Source organism: Eulemur rufifrons, chromosome 29 (genome assembly GCF_041146395.1).
Source record: "Eulemur rufifrons isolate Redbay chromosome 29, OSU_ERuf_1, whole genome shotgun sequence".
Classification (NCBI taxonomy): domain Eukaryota; kingdom Metazoa; phylum Chordata; class Mammalia; order Primates; family Lemuridae; genus Eulemur; species Eulemur rufifrons.
The window spans coordinates 71,417,861-71,438,955 of NC_091011.1; the positions used below are offsets into that span (position 1 = coordinate 71,417,861).

A 21,095-nucleotide genomic window follows, 5' to 3' on the forward strand; every position below is an offset into this window, starting at 1 on the left:
GAGCACAGATTGTATCAAAGGTCTCTTTTAAAACAAAGCTTATCTGATGTTCAGTACTATTTTTTCTGGACAGTACCTTATTGTAGCCACCCAATCTGGTCATGTGACAGAGGTAGGGGCACCAAAATATTTTTCCATTAGACATTTAAACAACAGCAGCCAGTCTCTACCAGTCAAAATATTTTTATACAGGAAAGTGAATAAAAATGGCCCTGTGGAAAGGAGGCTACTGTCCCTCATGTCAGACCTTCCTGGCTCCTTCCACTGACCACGTTCCACAGGAATCCTAAATTCTTGGGTCCCAGAGGCCCCAGAACCATGCTCTGGCCTCCAAGCAACCACAGCTCAGGACGGGCCATCAGACAAAGGCAATGAGTCAAGGCTTCAGGGACAGCCCCTGAACAAAGTATCTTCTGACCAGAATGTTCCGCAGTGACCCAAGGTCACTTCCTTCAGTCACCTTCCCTTAAAAGCTTTCCAGATTTTGCTAAGCTTCTCAACTGTTCCCAATGGGGGGCTGGGGATGGGGGGGGGAGATGTCGGGAAGGCAGATATTCTGATACAGTGAGCTTGAAAGCATGTCCTCCTTCCCAGGGCATCAAGTTATGGAATTTGTATTAGGGGCCCCAGCCCTGAGAAACCCACACCTGCTCCCCCCGCACACAGCTCCCGTGGCTGCCCATACAGCCAGGACCCAAACCTCACAAAGCAGGGGGGGAGCGGGGCCCAGCGCTGCCAGGTGAGCAGAAAGGGGAAAGAGCTCAGCAGTCTCAGCATGCTCGTTTTACGATCCTGTTCTCTGCTCCCCACCCTCCCACCCACAGGTCTTTGTAAGCCACCCTGGGAGTAGATGAGAACAGGATGTGAAGGGCAATCAATCGACATGGCTAGTGAACAAACCCCACATGACTAAGTGCCCCTATGACATCTGTATGCTCTCGAAAGACCTAATGGGTAAGAAGTGGTTTCATTGTTTCTGTTCACCCAAGAATGCCATGCTGTGCCATCTCTTGCCATTTATTAACAATCCGTAAGGGTGCAGCCCAGCAGCCAGGGAAGCGCTTTCAAGAGGTTAATGAAGTCTATTGGAATCCTGGCTCTTCTGTTTGCCTTTCAGACTTGTTTTTAAAGGAATGTCTCTAACTGAAACGTGATGCCTATTACGGCAAGTTAGGAAACTAACGTGGAGTTTGTGGGTTTTTTTTTTTTTAACACGTAAAAGATCTTTATGTTACCACTCAGCCCTTTGCTGTAATTACTCCCATTTTCCAAAGTACAAGAAATCTTAAGTTTTCAAATGAGAAATACAACAGAGGTTGCATTATAGTAGTACTCCTTTATCCACAGTTTTATTTTCTGCCATTTCAGTTACCCATAGTTTAAAAATATTAAATGGAAAATTCCAGAAACAATTCATAAGTTTTAAATTGTGGGCCATTCTGAGTAACATCATGAATGGAATCTCATGCCATCCTGCTCTGTCCCACCTGAGAAATGACTCATCCCTTTGTTCAACTTATCTATGCTACTTGCGAGTTAGTCATTTAGGAGCCCCTTTATAGTTATCAAAAAAAAAAAAAACATAGCATGTAGGGTTTGGTACCATCTTTGGTTTTGGGCATCTACTGGAGGGTCTTGGAACATATCCCCTAAGGATAACGGGGGATACTGCATTTCCAGGTTTTGGCATACAGGAATGAAAACAAATGGAGATCTCAAAAGACATCCAAAATTTTGGAGTAAAATTTTAGGCATCCACTAGAAGGAAAAAAAGGTAAGGCTTTTCTATGTCATTCTTTCAAGATATTATTAATAAACAGCCATTTTTCTAATCTTGATTAGCCAATGAATATTTTTATCTTTACCCTATTTCTCATTTCCTAGCTGTGGTTTAAAAATAACTTTGTGATTCACACTGAAAGTTTTGTGAAGTCAATTCTACAACAATCCTTCCTTGTCCCATTTTGGGGAGAAAGGGGCACTTACCTTTTGTGACACTGGCATTCTTGGATTATTAGCCGTTGCTGAAAATGCAGGGTTGTTTCCTGAACTATCAAACGTCCTTAAATCATCCCTGGAATCAGCAATCTGGAAAATGTACATTTGTCAAGTCACGTCTGCAGGGCTAAATGTCACAGTGGACAACCTACAGCAGAAGCGTTATCCTAGATCCTGAGCTGTTTGCACGAAAGTTTGAAGCCTTCCTATAAAACTTGACAGCAAATACATGAGAAATAGCCTCTAAGGGAAAATAATCTATGTAAAAAGTCAAAAGACGACCAGAAGAACTCTATGGGAAAAAAGTCACTTGGCAAGTAAAGAAATGATATAAAATATGCAAAATTTTAATCATTACCTTATTTTTCCAGTCGATAAGTATTTCAATTCATTTCCAGCAAGGTTAAATAAGATAGTCAATTCTCCTTTCTCCTAGAAATTATTACTATTCAAATGTAATAGTTGAAGCTTTCAGTGGAACCTGAGCAAGTTATATAACTATCTTATATTCCCTTTCAGATAAGAGGCATTTACTAAGGAAGCTTGGTCAAATTTGCTGCAGGTATCAGCATGCCAAAACAGGTTGAACTTGATGTTGTTTATACTTTCTTTGAGATTTTGGGTCACTGGTTTCCATATTTGAATCTCAGATTTCACAGCTTAAATACTATGATGATATGCATTATTCAGGCCAATTCTCTTTCTTATTTGTAAAGAAAGTTGTTGCTGTCTGAAATATGACCCTGCTGTGATGCTTGTCGTAATTCCCTCTTACTGACAGATGCCTTATGTGCCAAAGTTAGGAATACGACAGGGAAAAAAGTCTGAGGAAAGTCAAATTTAGGCTTATATAAAAAAGCTGCTCAAATGTATTGGTGAGATTTGTGCTAGTACAATTAACATACAAGTTTAACTTCAGGTCTTTTAAAGAGCTCCCTTATTATATAAATACTATGTCAAAAGAAAAATGGGATTTTTTAAGCAATGTGAGGGATGGTTTGATTTGGAGAATTAACCATCCTATTCAATAATGAAGTTCTTTTAGAGAATAAGTGTTATGTGGCTCCAAAAAGGCTGCTACTGGGCAGAGCCATTCCCTGCCCCGACTCATTTGTGCTGCTCACCTTGCTTATGTCGGATTCCGACTTGCTGGAACACATACTCTGCAGTTCCCTGACAAGGTCTGCTTCATCATCCGAACCTAGAGAGAGGCTCTGATCCAAATTCAGCATCAACGAGAGATCATTCTCTAAAGACCTAACATAAAGTTCAAAAAAAGTTTTTCAAAGTGAGAGCAATTCCCAATATGGAAATCTAGACACTGTACCTTTTTTGGGATTTGGTGTGGGGTAAGGAAAGTTTTTAATATCCTTGTAAGTATTTCATAAATGTCATTTAATGCAACAACCCACTCCCGTAGCCTGAATGATTAGAATACTAAGGTAAGAAATCTCCATGGGATTTTGATAACTCCCACTCACAATTCTTAATAGGATAAAATTGTATTTCACAAAGAAATCCACTTTCACTTACAACATTCCAATCTTCTTATTCTTCTTTCTCCAAGGACAGAAAAAACTAAGATGCTAAACATTGTATTTGTTCCATTATATCTACACTGTCCCCAATACCACAAATTTCAAACTTGGCTCTACCACATGCTAGTAAAGAGTCCTTATGCCCATATCAGAAGGTTGTTGGGAAAGTGATGCAAGCTATTGTATATAACAGATCTAACAGTGAGCCTGGCAGAAAGTAGTTTCCTTTATCTCCTTTCTCTCTCTTCACCCTCCCCTCTTCCATAATGCTGTGAGCCAGGGTCCTAAATGTTACCTGCCACGTGACAGGGCCCACAATTTATTGGGCTACAATGGGGACCTGTTTGCAAACTGCCCAAATGTTTCCATTCTTTGATCAGCCAAATCATCTTTGTTACCCCCAAATTCATAAACTAAAATCAAAATTTCCTAGGAACAGCATAAGAAAATAAATGTAAACCTTTAGCACTTAAAAATGTCATGCTATGTTTCTATAAATTTGTGGGAAAAATCATCTAAAGATGTCTAAAAGTTCAATACAGGATTTTACTATACCTTTATGTCAAATGCATTAAACTTGATTTAAAAAAATGAAGCCTATAATATTTCTAGCCTTCTTCAATAAAGCAAAATAGTCTTTATGTTAAGTTATGTTAAGATAAGGGAACTTTTTTGTAGATGTCATTCATTTATTGGATTAATACCAGCATTTGAATGACATCAGTTACAGCATAATCATTACACAAACTAATAATGAGAACATGGAACATTTAATATAGTGATTGAAGTTACTTGATGTATCTTTACTGTCTGCTATGAGTTAAATGTGAAAGGGGAACTTACTTTTGTTTTGACAGAGAAGTGTTCTTGTTACAATTCAGCTGTGATATAGTCTTATTTTTTATACCTGTGGAAAAAAATCATAATCATTTTCCATAGAGTAGGTCATTGTCCCTGAGCATCTTGAAGTCTATCTGAAAGAAACAGACTATGGATTGTGCAGCACTTTCATACTGTTCTTGGATTACCATCCACCTCTTGAGATTTTCCCCAGGACACTGGGTCTGGGCACTGCCCCTGCACGGGCACTGTGGGAGCGCCAGGGAATAACCAGGTCCCTCCTGTGCATTTATGGCTGAACTCGGTAGCCCTCCCGGCACCTGAGGCTCAACTGAGGAATCCAGATCTTTGCTTTTAGCAACAGCGCCTCACTAGCCAAGTCCCTATTTCCTTAGACGCTTGTTCCCAAAGTTCCAAAAGAGGCGTTTAACACATGCCTTTTGATGATGGTAATCTCCCTACCTTCATTTCCTTCTCACGTCATTATGTAATCAAGTGTGGTTTTTGATATGTGGACCTGTTAATGGGCGTGTGGCATTAGCCGTGCTCTGTAGAAATTTAATGCTTTATATTCTTTTCTATATAATGCAAAGCTATTAATTGATACAAAGAGTTATGGAATTTAAAAAATACTGCAAATCATACTAATATTTTTCAAATTGTAGATTATGATCCAGTTTTTAAACAAGAGAATAGAAAAGAGCCTGTATTGCTTGCCATAAGCATATTGATTTGTATCAGTTTACACACAAATGCATAGATGTGTATGTACCGGTCATGATGTAAAATGTATTTCTCACTATGGGTTATGGTCAAAGTTTGAAAAACACGGTTATAAACCATTTCTATAATATTCCAAATTTGGTAAACTCATTAACACATTTAGTTGCTTCTCAGTGAATTCTAAAATTGTATTGATATTGCCAGCACAAATTTTCTCTAAAGAATATTTTTAGAAAGTAAATTGAATATATCCTCATTACACCAGAGAAAAACCACTGTATGAGTTTCTTTATCCACGCTTCTGTTGTTACTGTCTGGAAGCACTGACTTGTGGCTTTCTAATTACTATACATGCACAGCCTGGGCCCTGCCCCCTGACCCCAGGAGCCTGGCGTCCACAGCATCAGCCTTGCTGTTTTAGGTCAGGAAAGGAATGGGCTGTGTCTTTACCAAATTTTATGAACTTCCACAGTAATGTGCATATGAAGGGATTCCAGTTTTGGTGTTTTTTTGTTTGTTTGTTTTTTGCAATGTCAAAAAACAAAAGCAACCCGAACATTGTTAGAATAATCTTATATTTAATGCAATTATTGGAAAAAATTTACCATTACAAACAAGTAAACAAAATAACCAAAGAGGCACATCTGTCATGGTTTTTAACCTAACTATGGACCAATGAATTATGTATTTTATAAAATTAGCTTTTAAATTTTATAAATCTCTATGTTGAAGTCACTGTATGTTCTTATAGTATAGCTTTATTAATCTTTCAAAGAGGTTTCTTGTTTCAAAGAATATTTGATGTTCTAAAATAATGAAAATATAAATGAAATTAAAATCATTTATATTTCAACTCTTTTTATATTTAGCATAGTATAGTTTTCTGAGTTAGACTTATTTCCATAATATTGCTTTAAACTCACATTCATTTTATTGATTCTGTTTGTCAGCTCTAAAGCATATACTGGCAACGCTTACTGTTTAAGTAATTATTTAGCTCAAGAAAGCTAGTCTTAAACTCTACAGAAATTCTAACAAACTCGCAAATGATATAGTGAAGAGCCCCGATGGGTGTCAGTTATCTGAGTGCCACAGGATTAGGTGGCATGGACTAAACAAAACAGCATTGAACTTGCAAGAAACAAAAACACAGATTGTAGAACCCCATGTTTCCAGGAGAGGTGATTTAGAGGAGGAGGCCAAGGGGTTCTGAACCTCAGTTCTGTTATCTGTAAATGGAGATGATCATCATCATCACCTTAGAGCTCTTTTGTACACTGAAAGGGCTAAGAGCAAGTGAAAAGTATAATCCTTGTTACAGAAAGTCATCTGGGGAGTCCTTATACTATATTGGGGGACTGAAGTCCAGTGACTCCTACTCCCTGAATCAAATACTCTAACTTTGGGAAGTAATGACAAGCTCTTGCCATCAAAACATATCCTATTATCAATATATAATACTTATCTTTAAAAAAGTATGAGGAAAATCTCATTTTGTTCAGTGACTCTCTAATCACTAAAAAAAGGGGTCACAATTTGCTATCATGTACTTGAGTAATTAGAGAACCCTAGCATATATTAATATAGTTAAAAACATTAACTTTTTAATTTATTAAAATTAGTAAAATATAAACTTACATATGAAAATTCATTCATGACTGAAAGCAATTTTTTATGTTTTAAGAAATATAAGATTTTAGGCATCATATTATTTTACCTGGAAACCCCACTGTTGTAAAGTTGGTATAAAATTTCACAAAACAAATGCTTTGAGGGGGGAGGCAAACGAATTATGTGGATCAGACATCCACAATGCACAGGAGATGGAAACGTCTTTTCGTATTCAAATTTGGATTTCCTTTGGGAAGGATATTTATATAATTGCTGATTATCCTATTATAAATACCAAAAAGCATAGGTTTAATAACAGGGATAGATGTGTTACGTTTTCTTTGTTAAAATGAAAACTTATATATTTCTTTTTCATATCTGATGTCCCATCATACGGAATCTGTAATGATTTATTAGAATGTGAACTCTGTGAAGGCAGGGCTTTTTTTCCTCCCTGCTGTTTTCACCGCTCTATTTCCTGTGCCTAGAATAGAATCTGTCACATGGTACATACCATATATGAAAAAGAAATAACGTAAAACTGACTCACCCATAAAGGCCTTAAGTGGGTATCAAATATGTCTCTACACGTATTTTTTAAAACGTATAATAAGGTTGGTTTTGGAATAACACATAAAAGTAGAGAAATATGCCCCAATGCAATGATTTTATTACATGAATTTAATTCTAGATACCAAGAAAAACAAATTAATAAAAAGCAAATGACCATTTACAAGATAAAGATAAAATTAGTTTTAGAATTTTAGTATAGAAGTGGTAATTTCTCAGGTAAGAGAGCTCCCAAATATTTTTGTAAACATAGCTATTATATAGTATGTTTATTCCATGAAAATGTGCTTTGAAATACTTAGGACTTTGTTTTGCCGAATGCACAGTGATACAAATCAAAGCACATTTGCATTCAGACACTGGATCAGGAGTGCCCACCTGCTCCTAGACAGCACACCTCTCCCTTACCTTCATTGCTCAGGTCTGGCTTATTCCAGGTGGGGGAAGAGAAACGGCCAGATTTCCTGCGAGGACTGGTGTTCACCTTTCTCCAGGCACCACTCTCTTTCTTCTTGCTACAACTATTATAATTTGAAACCAAGGATAAAGGAAAACTTCCTCCTTTGAAATCGGCTGTATGCTGGTCAAGCTCTGAAACAATACAAATCCCAGCAGTAATAATGAAGTTTCATAGAGTAAAGCAAAATATATTTCCAGTTATCAAAGATATGGACTCTTCAAAGTCATGGACCTGCTTAAATACCCAAACCAGGGTTTTATGAATCAGCACAAAACTTTACTTGGAGGTCTGGAATTTAAACATGAGCCAATAATTAAAAACAGTTCTGGTGCAATGTTGGGAAATGTATGTTAATTTCTCTACTTACAGAGAAAAGAAAGAATGCTCCCTAAAAAACAAATTCCAAGGAGTATTATGTAAGGGTGTGAATTTCCTCTCCTCCCTGCAACCCTCATACCTGCTCTGGGGAGGGGACAGCCATGTAGCACAGCTTTATTAAGCAAGATGCTGAGAGCAGCTTTAACCACAGCCTGCTGTCCTTGGCTAGGGTGTTTTTTAGTGGTTGTCTGCCCAAAGCCAGGCTGTCTTTTCACAGAGGCTCTTGACAATATTGCTTCTTGAACTCTGGGTGCGATGACTGCATTCCACAGCTTAGACATCCACCTAGCAAGGGAGGGGCAGATTCATCAGTTAAGAGCAGGCTTCTCAATAATTATACACAACTCTACAAAAGGACAGGTCTGAAGATAATGGGTAAAAAAAAACACAGGCATTTCTATAGATGTGCTACCTTTCTCAGGTAGTTTCGGAATAAGTGAAAATATCTAATACCAAAGCAGTTTGCATTTGCCTCAAAGATACAATGCAATTTCAGATGAAACTGTTTACATGTCTCTTTTGTGGTATTAAACAGAAATCTATAATGAATAACAAAAATTGTTCTCTTAGCTTAATATAACTTAATATAGAGCCTATTTTGTGTTTAGTTTATTGAATAAGGCTAGAAATACCATAGGCTTCATTTTTTTAATCAAGCTTAATGCATTTGACAAAGATATGGAAAAATTCTGTATTTGTGAACTTTTAGACAGTCTTTAGATGATTTTTTCCCCACAAATTTAGAGAAACATAGCATGAATCAATGCTTGAGTGTTTGCTGAGTGAAGCATGAATAAATAAATACATGGAAAGGAAGGTATTTTAAAGACTGAAGAAGTGTGGAAAAAATACAATTTCCTAAAAGTCTGTGTCCAAATAGCTTAAACATACTTGTCACATTTCCTTAATAAGGTACACATCTATTGTATTTAATATTTCTGAAATTGGGATACATTATAATTACTGGCAAATTAAATACGCCTGCCCCAAGGCAAGGGCTCATTGTTGCATGTGGTGGGCTGAGTCCTACAGAGAGAATAAGGTCAACCAGCTATCAACTCTGGTGGGCTCCTTGCATTAATGGCCCTAAACAGTGGGAGTTTAGCCCAAATTTGGGGCACTTAATGACAATTAAAATTCCTTCAAAAAAGATTAGCTTTGTTGCAGTATTTAAAAAGTTATGTAACTAATGGCTGTAGAAATAAAACTACATCTCCCAGGACAGGAAAATTTCCAAAGCTATTAGATATTGGCACAAAACTTAGAAGAATTGTCAGCAACTATTACCCAGGTGGTAAGCATCCCTCTATTGTAAGCTTCTCTCTTAATATCTAGTGATATGTAATTCAAGAAAAGAAATGAAACTATAATAGGGAATAGGGACCAAATTCTGGTATTATACAACATGAGTCAAAATTACGGTTATTCGTAAAAATGCTAAAGGTGTAAAGATAATCGGCTTTGAAAAAAAGCAGCTCCTGAACTCGGCTGCTGGGATGCCATTCTCCGTGGCATTTCTGCACGTCTCGTGTCAGCTTTGATTCTGGACTCTCTCTTCAGGTTTGGAAGACAGAGATATGTGTCTTATTCTGGGGCAGGGGGCAGATATTTCCTGATGGGATTATATTTCTGCCCAGAACACCAGAAAATGCAGAATCAAATCTGCTAATCATAGAACCCTTACTAAGCTGGATGGTGACACTTTTTTTCCTCTTTTCCATTTCCTGCTGATATTTCTTTAACTTTCTTGTGTCTATGTCTGTTGTCATAAGCTGTTTCAAAGGAAAACATAGTAAGTACTGTACATAAGTCTCAATCATGGAGGAAGCCTTTCAATTCAGCAACAGAATGAAGGGATTTTTGGGGGGGGCGGTACATAAAATCCTTGCTATTAGGTTGACGCAAAAGTAATTGCAGTTTTAGCATTATTGAAACTTGCTGTTTGATGTTGGAATACATTCTTAAATAAATGTGGTTATGTTATACATCATTCTAATGTGCATTTCTTGCTTTTTTTTTTGCTAATGACTTATTACTTGCTGTTTATATTTATTTGAGACTATGGAAATGATGTTCAACAAAAAGCAAATTCGAGCGATTTTCTTATTCAAGTTCAAAATGGATCTTAAAGCAGCGGAGACAACTTGTAACATCAACAATACATTTGGCTGAGGAACTGCTAACGTACGTACAGTGCAGTGGTGGTTTAAGAAGTTTTGCAAAGGAGAAGAGAACCTTGAAGATGAGGAGTACAGTGACCAGCCATCAGAAGTTGACAATAACCAAGCGGGAGCCATCATCGAAGCTGATCCTCTTACAACTACATGAGAAGTTGCTAAAAACTCAATGTGGACCACATTCTATGGTCGTTTCGTATTTGAAGCAAATTGGAAAGGTGAAAAAGGTCGTTAAGTGGGTGCCTCATGAGCTGACCAAAAATCAAAAACCTCATTGTTTTGAAGTGTCATCTTCTCATACTCAACAACGAGCCATTTCTCGATCGGATTGTGACGTGCAATGAAAAGTGAATTTTATACGACAACCAGCTCAGTGGTTGGACTGAGAAGCTCCAAAGCACTTCCCAAAACCCATCTAGCACCAAAAAAAAAGTCATGGTCACTGTTTGGTGGTCTGCTGCCCCTCTGATCCACTACGGCTTTCTGAATCCCGGCGAAATCATTACATCTGAGAAGTATGCTCAGCAAATCGATGAGATGCACCCAAAACTGCAATGCCTGCAGCTGGCATTGGTCAACAGAAAGGGCCCAATTCTTCACGACAACGACCAACTGGGCAAGTAGCATAACCAATGCTTCAAAAGTTGAACTAGTTGGGCTACAAAGTTTTGCTTCATCCACCCTATTCACCTGACCTCTCACCAACCTACCACTTCTTCAAGCATCTTGACAACTTTTTGCAGGGAAAATGCTTCCACAACCAGCAGGATGCAGAAAATGCTTTCCGAGAGTTTGTCAAATCCCAAAGCATGGAATTTTATGCTACAGGATAAACAAACTTATTTCTTGTTGGCAACGATATGTTGATTGTAATGGTTTCCAACTTTGATTTAAAAAGATGTGTTTGAGCCTAGTTATGATTTTAAATTCATGGGTCCGAAACCACAATTACTTTTGCACCAACCTTAATAAAATTTCTCACATTGGGACCTTACTCAGGAGACACTGCACAGCCAGGCAAACATGACTTTGATGAGAGTTTTGTAACCGATGAAAAGTCCTACACAGCCCTTAGCAAGAATACAGTTGCCTTAGGAACTACCTAACAGATGTTGTGGTCATCCTCTGACAGCGCAGAGCACTGGCTCTCTGGGTTGGGGACAGGCGATGAGGGAAGGCAGCCTGGCCAGCATTCTCTCTCTCAGACATCCCACACTTGCCATGGCTCTGCGTTAGGAAGGCAAATAAGGAGAAATGGCACTTACTTCACTGTTGCTTGGGCGTGTCCTGGGACGACAGGACAAGACAGGAAATACTTTGGCCCAAGAAGTGCTTCGGGTGTGCCCAGGCGGGCCAGGCAGGAGTTGAGCTGACGCCAGACAGACAGAGCCCAGGCGATGGTCTTGCACACAGGATCGCAGGGGGAGGGCATCTGACCTCTGAACTAGAGAGACCGGGGGGTGGAACAGGGCTTGGTTTAGAATGATGCTGCTTTTCCTTTTGTTTTTAGAAGTCAAAAATTAAAAATATACAACTTTATAAAACAAAAATCTAGCTGAATCTCACTGAACCTTACTTAGGGTGGATGAATGAGGGATAACTAATAACACATACTATTAACAGTAGGTGTGCTAACATGTTAGTGTGATAAGCATTTTTCTCATTTTTTTTTTTTTTTTTTTTTTGAGACAGAGTCTCACTCTGTTGCCCAGGCTAGAGTGCTGTGGCGTCAGCCTAGTTCACAGCAACCTCAAACTCCTGGGCTCAAACGATGCTCCTGCCTCAGCCTCCTGAGTAGCTGGGACTACAGGCATGTGCCACCATGCCCGGCTAATTTTTTCTATTTTTAGTAGAGACGGGGTCTTGCTCTTGCTCAGGCTGGTCTCAAACTGAGCTCAAGCAATCTTCCTGCCTCAGCCTCCCAGAGTGCTAGAATTACAGGCATGAGCCACTGTGCTGGCCTTTCTCATTTAATTCTCACCACAAGCCTAAGGCTGGCATTTCTACCCCGTTTTACATATCAGGAGACTGAGGTGTGAAGAAATAATCTTGCCCAAGGTCCCATAGGTAAAAGGTGGCAAAGCTAGAGCTAGAGTTTATTTTCATTAAGGCATAATTGACAAAAATTATATATTTATGGTGTGCAATGTGATGTTTTGATATATATGGATACCTTACCAAGGTTATGAAAATAACCAAAATTTTCATTGCAAGATAACCCAGGGTTCTTGGGGTGGCAAAAATTTTGTGTGTGTGTGGTGGGGCGGGGGGGGGGGAGTGAGTGGGTAAGGGATATATGTTTATCTTCATGTGTATTTAAAAGTAAACAGAATCAAACCTATGTTATTACTATTTTCCGGGTTGGGATGAGGGATAATCATACATTGGGTATTTTTACTTACTTTTAAGAGAATTTCATGTAATGGAATAGCCTCATGTTTCCACTTTAAAATGGTAACTCAGTTATTGATTTAGGGTTATGATTTTAAGTTAAAGAGATAAAAATTTTACTAAGTTTATGTAATGTACAAAATTAAGAACATTTGAATCACTGGATTTATAAACTTAACTTTCTGGTTTTATAAGTGTTAATTAAGTACTTGGGAAGATTTGTTTGTTAGATAGCAGAAGTGCTTAAAAAGAAAACTAGAATGTATTAAAGTTTTAAAGACCAATTAAAGGGAATTTAACTAAGTTATAAGTGTCTCTTCAAAGGTGATTGTTAAATTTTGCTAGATTTATACATAGAAAGATAAAATTCGGACACTGAACTTAAAAGCTTGAGGGAAAACTGGGTATTTGGATGTGCAACTCTAATACACTGAATACATCTTAAATAGTGCTTGAATAATCTCTCTGGAATAAAAATTGTCCTCCAAGGTCCCAACAGCCCACACAAGGATGGATCCTTTTTAAAGGCCCGTCGTTCCATGTGAACACCAGCTCTATGAGGGTGGGGAGAAGCCCTGTCCTTTTCCACAGTCCCCAGGCCAGTGGCAAATATTTACTGAATAAACAATTAACACTGTTCTGATGTATCTCAAAAGTCTACGGTTGTACTCATCACACTGTGTTTGGATGATCAGTTTCCATAGCCACAGGTCCTTCCGTCCTGGTACTAGATCTTCCTCGCTCTGCCACAGAGTGAGGACTTCAGAAATGCTACGACTGATGGACTGGATGAAGACTGAGAAGTTCTAAGTCTGGACAACCGATAACGAGAAGAGGAAGGAAGCCAGGAGTTAGGTGTGGGGGCAGGACATGTTGAATTTGGTTATAGAGCAGTTTAAAGTGGACTAGATTATACAGACCTGTAGCTGATCACATGAAATTAACACAAAATAGATCAGTAAGCAGATGAAGGAGAAACTTGAATGAATTCTTAAACATCAGATCTGGAAGAAATCATTCACGTGTCTACAGAGTACCTCATAGGGCCTTCCAAATAGTGGATATTCAAAAAAGGTTTTTGAATTAATGAAATGAGTATGACATTAAATATATTTGCGTAAGTGATAAATATATATTTGGTATATCTGCATCTGTGGCATGGTTAACTTGTATTATGGTAATGAAAAAAAACTTTAATTTCTCTACAAGGAAAGTGTCAGCTAAAATGCTAAAGTCGCCAAAATGTACAGTTTCTGTCAGCATAAAGAAATTCGTCTTCAAAATTTAAAAATGTGCAAATTTTAAATAATACTCCATAACACACACAATCTAATGGGAGCAATTCTTTTTAGAATTGCATTTTATAAAATCACGTCCCTTTTTGGTGGTATAGAGGGTTCACAAAAGGACAAAGATTTATTTACTATTAGGAGAAATATCCCTCAGTTAGAAGTCAGATATAGTAATTAACATATTTTATAAGAAAGGAGAGTCACATAAATCTTTGCTTTACCCAGTAAATATGATATTCAGAATGGGGACAACTGTGAATGTTGGTGTGTCCCACCTGAAGGAAATGTGGCCAAGGGAGATAAATGAGTGACTCAGTGACACTAGCAGCTCTGTTAAATTGACCCCTGGGTTATGTGAGATCAATTTCCCTTCTCTTCAAAAAGGAATGGCCATTACATATGTCTCACTTTCTTTGATATTTTTCCAGCAAGAATTCTGAGATCATATATTATGATTAATGATCATTGAATATTCATTTCCTACCAGAAAGTATAATTATTTTTTATTATATACTAGTAGGAAGCCTCATCTTGTCCCGAAAGGTCTATTTTCTTAAGTCTCTATAAAAAATTGGAAGAAAAGATTGTGATCAATTGCCAGTGTGCCGTAAGTGCCCACAAAGATTCGATTCTGTGACATTACACGATTTCTTATGTTTTGCAGTAGTCATTTGTTCCCATTGTACGCTCACCCCAGGGAAGGTTTTATTCAGCTACTTGAAGTGCTTCGTGGTAAATGAAAGGCATTGCCCTTTTCTCCCTTTCTGTTCTTTGCAGCACACCCCACTCTCAAACACAATGGAGAAGAGAGTAGAGCTTGAAGCTTGGAACTTTTCTTTCAAAATAAGTTAAATCAATCCTTTTCACACTGTGTTTATCAGAGAGCTGGTGGGGAGGGAGGTACATTGTACCTGAAATATTGCCAATCCTACAGAATAAAGCTGGGATCTTTTGTGATCATTTATGTGCATTATTTTTGGCAACAAGATATAAATATTAGCAACGATGAAGGTGTTGGAAGTATCAGTAATTTACAAAGCTACAGACCTATGACTGTCTTTACCTCACCTTTCCTCCTACGCGTTGAGGTCATACAAGGGCTGTGCCTTGGCCAAGAGCATCTATTTATGACCAGGCAACGGACTTGAACATAACTTGGGGCAGCAGATTTCTCTGATTAAATTAGTAATTTCAGGTATTGATTCCAATCAGCAAGGGCCAGCACTGTTCACTGAACTGCCAAAAGCCATTCCTGTCTCACATTTTCCCCCTAAGTCCCCCCTTCCCCCGCCCGCAGCACACATACACGCACATTCACACACTAACACGACAGACAGAACTTTGTAAAAGGACTTGGTGAAGAGCTTCAGTCTTGGGAAGGTGGGTCTGGCTACAGTCTCAGACTGAGAGGTGAGCAAGGAACCAGTCCTGGTTAATGAAACGTTAAAGGGAAGTCTTATATGTTTCTGGAACAGTGCCTTTCTCCCTGACAAGCAGGAGACTGAGGAAGCTGAAGCTTTCTATCCTTTGCTGCATTCCGCTTTCTGCCTTTTTTTTTTTTTTTCTGAGACAGAGTCTCACTCTGTTGCCCAGGCTAGAGTGAGTGCCGTGGCGTCAGCCTAGCTCACAGCAACCTCAAACTCCTGAGCTCAAGGGATCCTCCTGTCTCAGCCTCCCGAGTAGCTGGGACTACAGGCATGCACCACCATGCCCGGTTAATTTTTTCTATATATATTTTTAGCTGTCCACATAATTTCTTTCTATTTTTAGTAGAGATGGGGTCTCGCTCTTGCTCAGGCTGGAACGCTTTCTGCCTTTGAAGGTGTTTCTGTTGAGGGCATGGTGCGGGCTTCAGGGGAAGGTCAAGAGACTCCTGCAGACCACGGCCCTGAGGTACTGATCACCCGTCACAGACATCTGGTTATGTGGGGCGGGGCCTCTTTCTGTGAAGCAGCCAGCAGTGGGGTGTTCTGTTATTTGCAGCGTAAAATACTGCACTGATACAATGACAACACTGTCCTGCAAATGTGGTCTAACCTGCAGGATTAAATGAGAAAATCTTACTAAATGGAGCTCTATTATTTCAAATCTACCCTGACACTCAGCTTTTGGCCCAATTTAAGAATATGAAATAATGATATGTTAGATATGGTCAGGTCTGAATTATTTTTGTTATTTGGGAGACTCCAGAATACCTACTTTATTATTCTGTGACAAATCACCAGAAGTTGTTATTACTCGTAAAACAATGTGTCAAAAGATACAGAATTCTACTTTTTCATATTCACCATAGTGCAGAGTAACAGCCCTATATTAAAACTTGCCTGAATAGAGGGATAATGCTCTGAAAGCTCTAAGGAAGCAGTAAGATTTCTTTAGAGGGATTAATTCTCTTAATCAAGCCTTTCATAGCATTTAGAACTTGGCAAGATTCCTTGAGTACAGTTAATAACAACACTACAACCTATTTACTTTTTCTTGTACCTAATATAGTCCAGAAACCGTTACAGGTTTCGCATTCATTATCTTATTTAATCCTTGAATATCCAACAGTTTCACTTGGCCCAGGCCACACAGCAAGTGGCTGAACTTAAACCCAGATCTCCTGACAAGCAAAAGCCCTGCTCTCCCGGCAACAGGTGGCAGCTGCTGTTTGTTACCTTATTTACAAGCTTCCTTCTGAGGAACCTCTGCAGCAGTCCTTGCATGGGCTCGCCATCCCAGCGCAGCTGCACCCAGCGGAAATGCTGCTGCACCAGCAAGTCGGGGCCCTGCAGACAGGCCTTGGCAATGGTTCCCATCAGAAAGCAGTTCTCGTGAAAGTAGTAACATTCAGACAGTCCGTTTCCTAAAATAAACCAAAAGCAATGGTCCCACCTTAGCGAGTCATATTATGGGGGCAAATGCAAACTAAAATCAGTTAAGAACATGAAGTATGTAACGTGTCCTCTGGGGAACAGAAAGATTGGAATATCACAGAAGCTCCTCAGCGTGGTCTCTCTACCATCTTTACCTTTCTGGAAAGTACAGGGGCTTTCAGTGCTGCGAATTTCAAGAGGTGCCAAAAAGTCCCCCAATAACTCAGACAATGAAGATTTTTCCAAATTCTCTAGGATGATGATGATTTTCTTCTTAACAGGAGATTGTTTCACTGGGATCAGACAAGCTGTGGGCAAAAAGTAAACTTGGTGATTAAAGCTTTTACAAAAACCTATACAAATTAGCAAAAATTAAAAAAAAGATGTAAAGACTATCACAACATATTAAGCAAACCACTAAGGAATATATACAATATGATTTCATCATGCAAAGTTCAAAATAGGCAACACTAAATATATAATTTAGGGATTCATAGATACGGAGTAAAACTATAAAGAAAAAAAAAAATAATGGTTATCACGAAAGATAGAGTAGTGGTTCCCTCCAGATGGGAGGTTTTGTGATAAGGAGAGGGGCACATAGCCACGTTCTGGAAGCTGGGAATATTCTATTAATATTTCTTGGCCTTGTCAGTGGTTAAATGGTTATTTTAGATTATTCATTGATCTATAAGTATTAATAGTATGTATTTTATGTATTTTATTCATTGATCTATAAGTATTAATAGTATGTATTTTATGTATGTCTAGTTCATAATACAAAAGGTTAAAGGCCCTTAAATGATGCATATGTAAAATGTTCATAAAATTATGTACACAGGACCTCAGAGAGATAAGCAGACCCCTCCCTTCATTTTACAGATCTCAGAGAGGCTGAAGTGATTTAACTAAGGTTTCAGAAATGATGGTAAGGAAGGAGTAAAATCTAGGACTTCTGAGTCTTATTTTAGTATTCCTTCCATTCAGGATGGGAGGGACTGTCTTCATATCAACCTAAAATGAAAGACTGAAAGTAAATGGAAGATTATCATGTAGTAAATGAATAAGTCAGCGCACAAAACATACTTAAAACAGTGCCTGGCACCTACTAAGCAGTCAAATGCTATTAATATTTTAGTTAAAATGTATATAGCATTTCCAGTATACCAAACATTTAATTAAAAAATTAAAATCATGCTGGGTGACGGTGGCTCATGTCTGTAATCCCAGCACTTTCGGAAGCCAAGGTAGGAGGATGGCTTGAGGCCAGGAATTTGAGACCAGCCTGGGCAACATAGCTCTACAAAAAATAGGAAAAAATTAGCCGAGCATGGTGGTGTGCACCTGTAGTCCCAGCTACTCAGGAAGCTGAAGCAGGAGGATCGCTTGAGCCCAGGAGTTTGAGGTCGCAGTGAGCTATGATGACGCCACTGCCCTCTATCCAAGGTGACAGAGACTTTGTCTCAAAAAAAAAAAAAAGAATAAAATCACTTTTAAGTTTTTAGAAGATTTTAAAATGCCCCAGTCTTAGCGATATTAACATTGTAAAAAGAAGGACCAATTTAAAATACTTGAGAGCAACATTATCAAGTATTCTGTTTTTTAACAATACTCCTGATAGTATATTCTCTAGTCCTCTTTCAAAATACATGGCACAGGCGGAAGAACGGAGGCTGGGCAGGACTGTCCCAGCGGGGTTGGGGGACCACATCAAGGTTGGAATAGCCGCAGGAGTGGCATGACGGTGAGCTCAGAGCTGATCTAGACCACAGGTCGGGGCTGGGCCGGGCACGTGGGGTGGAGCAGTCACAGCTGTGGGACAGCACAGTGGCAGTCTGTGCCTTCAGCCTGGGCTGCCAGGTAGAATCACCGGGAACTCATCCCAGCAATTCTCAGGGATTCTGATTAAACTGGTCTGCGCTGGGCCCGTGGCATTGGCATTTTGTAAAAGTTCCCCAAGGGCTGGAATGTACAGCTAAGGTTGAGACTGGCTGATATGAAGCCTCAGAACCAAGCCAAAGAGGCAAAGTGAAAGACCCAGAATGTCACGTTAGGAGAGAGAAACGACCAGCTGTGGAATGCAGTGAGTCTTTAAGGAGAGGGATAAACAGGATTTGACTCCTGCTCTGAGATCCTCACTCCGGTGTGAAGAATTGGGTGGAGAGGAAATAAGGAGGAAAAACACATCTACTAGGCTCTTACCACTGTGGTTAAGGCAAGAGATGACGGGAGCCTCACGCAGGGCAAAGGCACGGGATGAAAAGGCATTTTGAGAGAGAATCAGTAATTCTCAGTGGGTGACTTACTGAGACAGGAGCGGAGAGGAAATATCAGAGACAACTCTGAAGTCCCCACCAACAAGAGGCCATGCAGTTAGTGGAGGCAGAGACCACACGACCACGAATGTACTTGGGGAAGGGGTGGGTGATGGGTTCTGTTTCAGGTCTGATGTGTTTGATGAGGGAAGTGTCCCTTCTGAGATGTCCAGGAGGTGGTGGGACATGAGGATTCACGCATCCAGGGAGGATTCAGGCTGGAGATAAAATAAATGAATTCACAGGACTGCAGGAGGTCTCTTGGAAGCAGAGAATAAACTAACTCTCCCCGGTCCGCAAGCAAGGATTCTATTGCTAATGACTTAATCCCACATTTAATGGACAGTTTGTGCCCTAGACAAAAAGCGGGTGGGGTTGCTGTTCATAATCATTGGATTAGGTTTCCACCTCATCTTTATCTTGGTCTCCCTTGAGGTACCAATCAGGGGTCCACCAGTATGGGTTTCTTTGGTTTGCTATCCATGCTGCTAGCCTTGTTGCCTCAATTTTTCATTAGCACCTACTTCTCCATCCGACCACTCACATTCGACATCCTTAGACAAGTTGGCGCAAAGGTAAATTTTATTTTACTTGAGAAATAGCACATGCCTAGTTCAGGTGACCTAGCATAGTTTCAGGTGTAAAATATTAACCAACCACAGAAGCAGGAATTCGTTTCAAGGATTAACCCACCTCTGATCAGGATTTAAGAAGATGTGAAAGGAAGCCATTCACTCCATTTAAATCTGCAGATTCCCTTTGACCTGTGGCCCCAAAGACAGCCATTGGGATTCCCTTTGCTTTATGATACCTCAAAGCTCTGTTTCTGAAACTAGTCTACTCTTTTTGTCCTCTTCTTCCTTCCAAGAACAACAAGGCTACATCAGCCCTGCTCCTCCCCTGCAGGTGGGGAATCTTAACTGGACACCCTGTTTGCGAGGCTCAAGGCTACACCCCAGTTTTGTGCACCCTTATAGTTAAAGTCCTGGATAGTTATAAATAGTTCTACAGCAACACTTGTTGGTTTAAAAATAACTGACGTGTCACATTTTTAAGCCCCAACTTCGAGACTCCAAGTCTATAATCTTCCCTTTGGGGACAGAAAACAGCCCCTGTTTTATACTGCCATTGAAATCAAGGCTGTGCAGGCACGATGCTCTGAGAGTCCAAGTGACAAACGCAGAGTGAACCTTCAAAGAGCCTCTACCAGCGCAGGGTCCAAGGAAGTAAACTCATTACGGAAAATCCAGTTGTTGCATTCTCCTACTATAATCACAATAATTCTATCCTTATTACTTCTAAAGAGGAAAGTTCTCTCAGGAATTCAAGCATAATTTTAAAATACTCTAGTGTTTAATTTCTTTTTTCTTACTGCTGTCACATGTAATTTGGAAAAGAATCTGTCATTCTAACCCAATTCCATACCTTACACCGAGGAGAAATTGAACCAATTCTAATAATGCATCCACAGCCTCCTCACCAAATAACAGTCACGTGATGTGACTCTCACAACAGGCAATAAGAGAGAGAAAATGCTACTTTAAAATAAACACAATTTATGCTGGAATAAATGATGTGTCATCCTCTTTGAAATGTTCTTTTATTCTACATTCTTTTCTTCATTTGGTGCCATTTTAATCACCATTTAAGTTTTAGATTTTTTTGAAGTTGATCATTTAAAATACTTCTGCTACTCTTCCCATACTTTTTGTGCATGTGCTTCTTTTATTCATTCTGTGACTCTTTTCACTGGCTTTCTTCTATGGAATCGTAGAGAGGAGCGAATAAGGTAACGTATGTGCTGTGCTTAGTGGAAGATAAAAGTTCAACATTCCAACCCCAGGCAAATCCAAGAATTTAAGTCTGTTTCTTTAGAGAAAATAAGGTTAAAAAACCAGGAGTGTATATAGAATACCTCGCAAATCAGTGCATTCCTCACTCGTA

General features: G+C 39.2%; 1 protein-coding gene across 4 annotated transcripts in view; it reads right to left on the reverse strand.

Annotated features, from left to right (window-relative positions):
- The window catches only part of CTTNBP2 (cortactin binding protein 2), a 144,241-nt gene that overhangs the window by 4,775 nt on the left and 118,371 nt on the right, over positions 1 to 21,095 (reverse strand). For all 4 annotated transcript variants that reach the window (XM_069461480.1, XM_069461477.1, XM_069461479.1 and 1 more), the window contains exons 15-22: positions 16,992 to 17,144; positions 16,639 to 16,826; positions 11,561 to 11,739; positions 8,198 to 8,403; positions 7,689 to 7,871; positions 4,380 to 4,443; positions 3,123 to 3,255; positions 1,987 to 2,088 (exon numbers count right to left, since the gene is read on the reverse strand). In XM_069461480.1, coding sequence (XP_069317581.1) covers positions 1,987 to 2,088; positions 3,123 to 3,255; positions 4,380 to 4,443; positions 7,689 to 7,871; positions 8,198 to 8,403; positions 11,561 to 11,739; positions 16,639 to 16,826; positions 16,992 to 17,144 — 1,208 coding nt within the window. The remainder of the gene's footprint in view (positions 1 to 1,986; positions 2,089 to 3,122; positions 3,256 to 4,379; positions 4,444 to 7,688; positions 7,872 to 8,197; positions 8,404 to 11,560; positions 11,740 to 16,638; positions 16,827 to 16,991; positions 17,145 to 21,095) is intronic.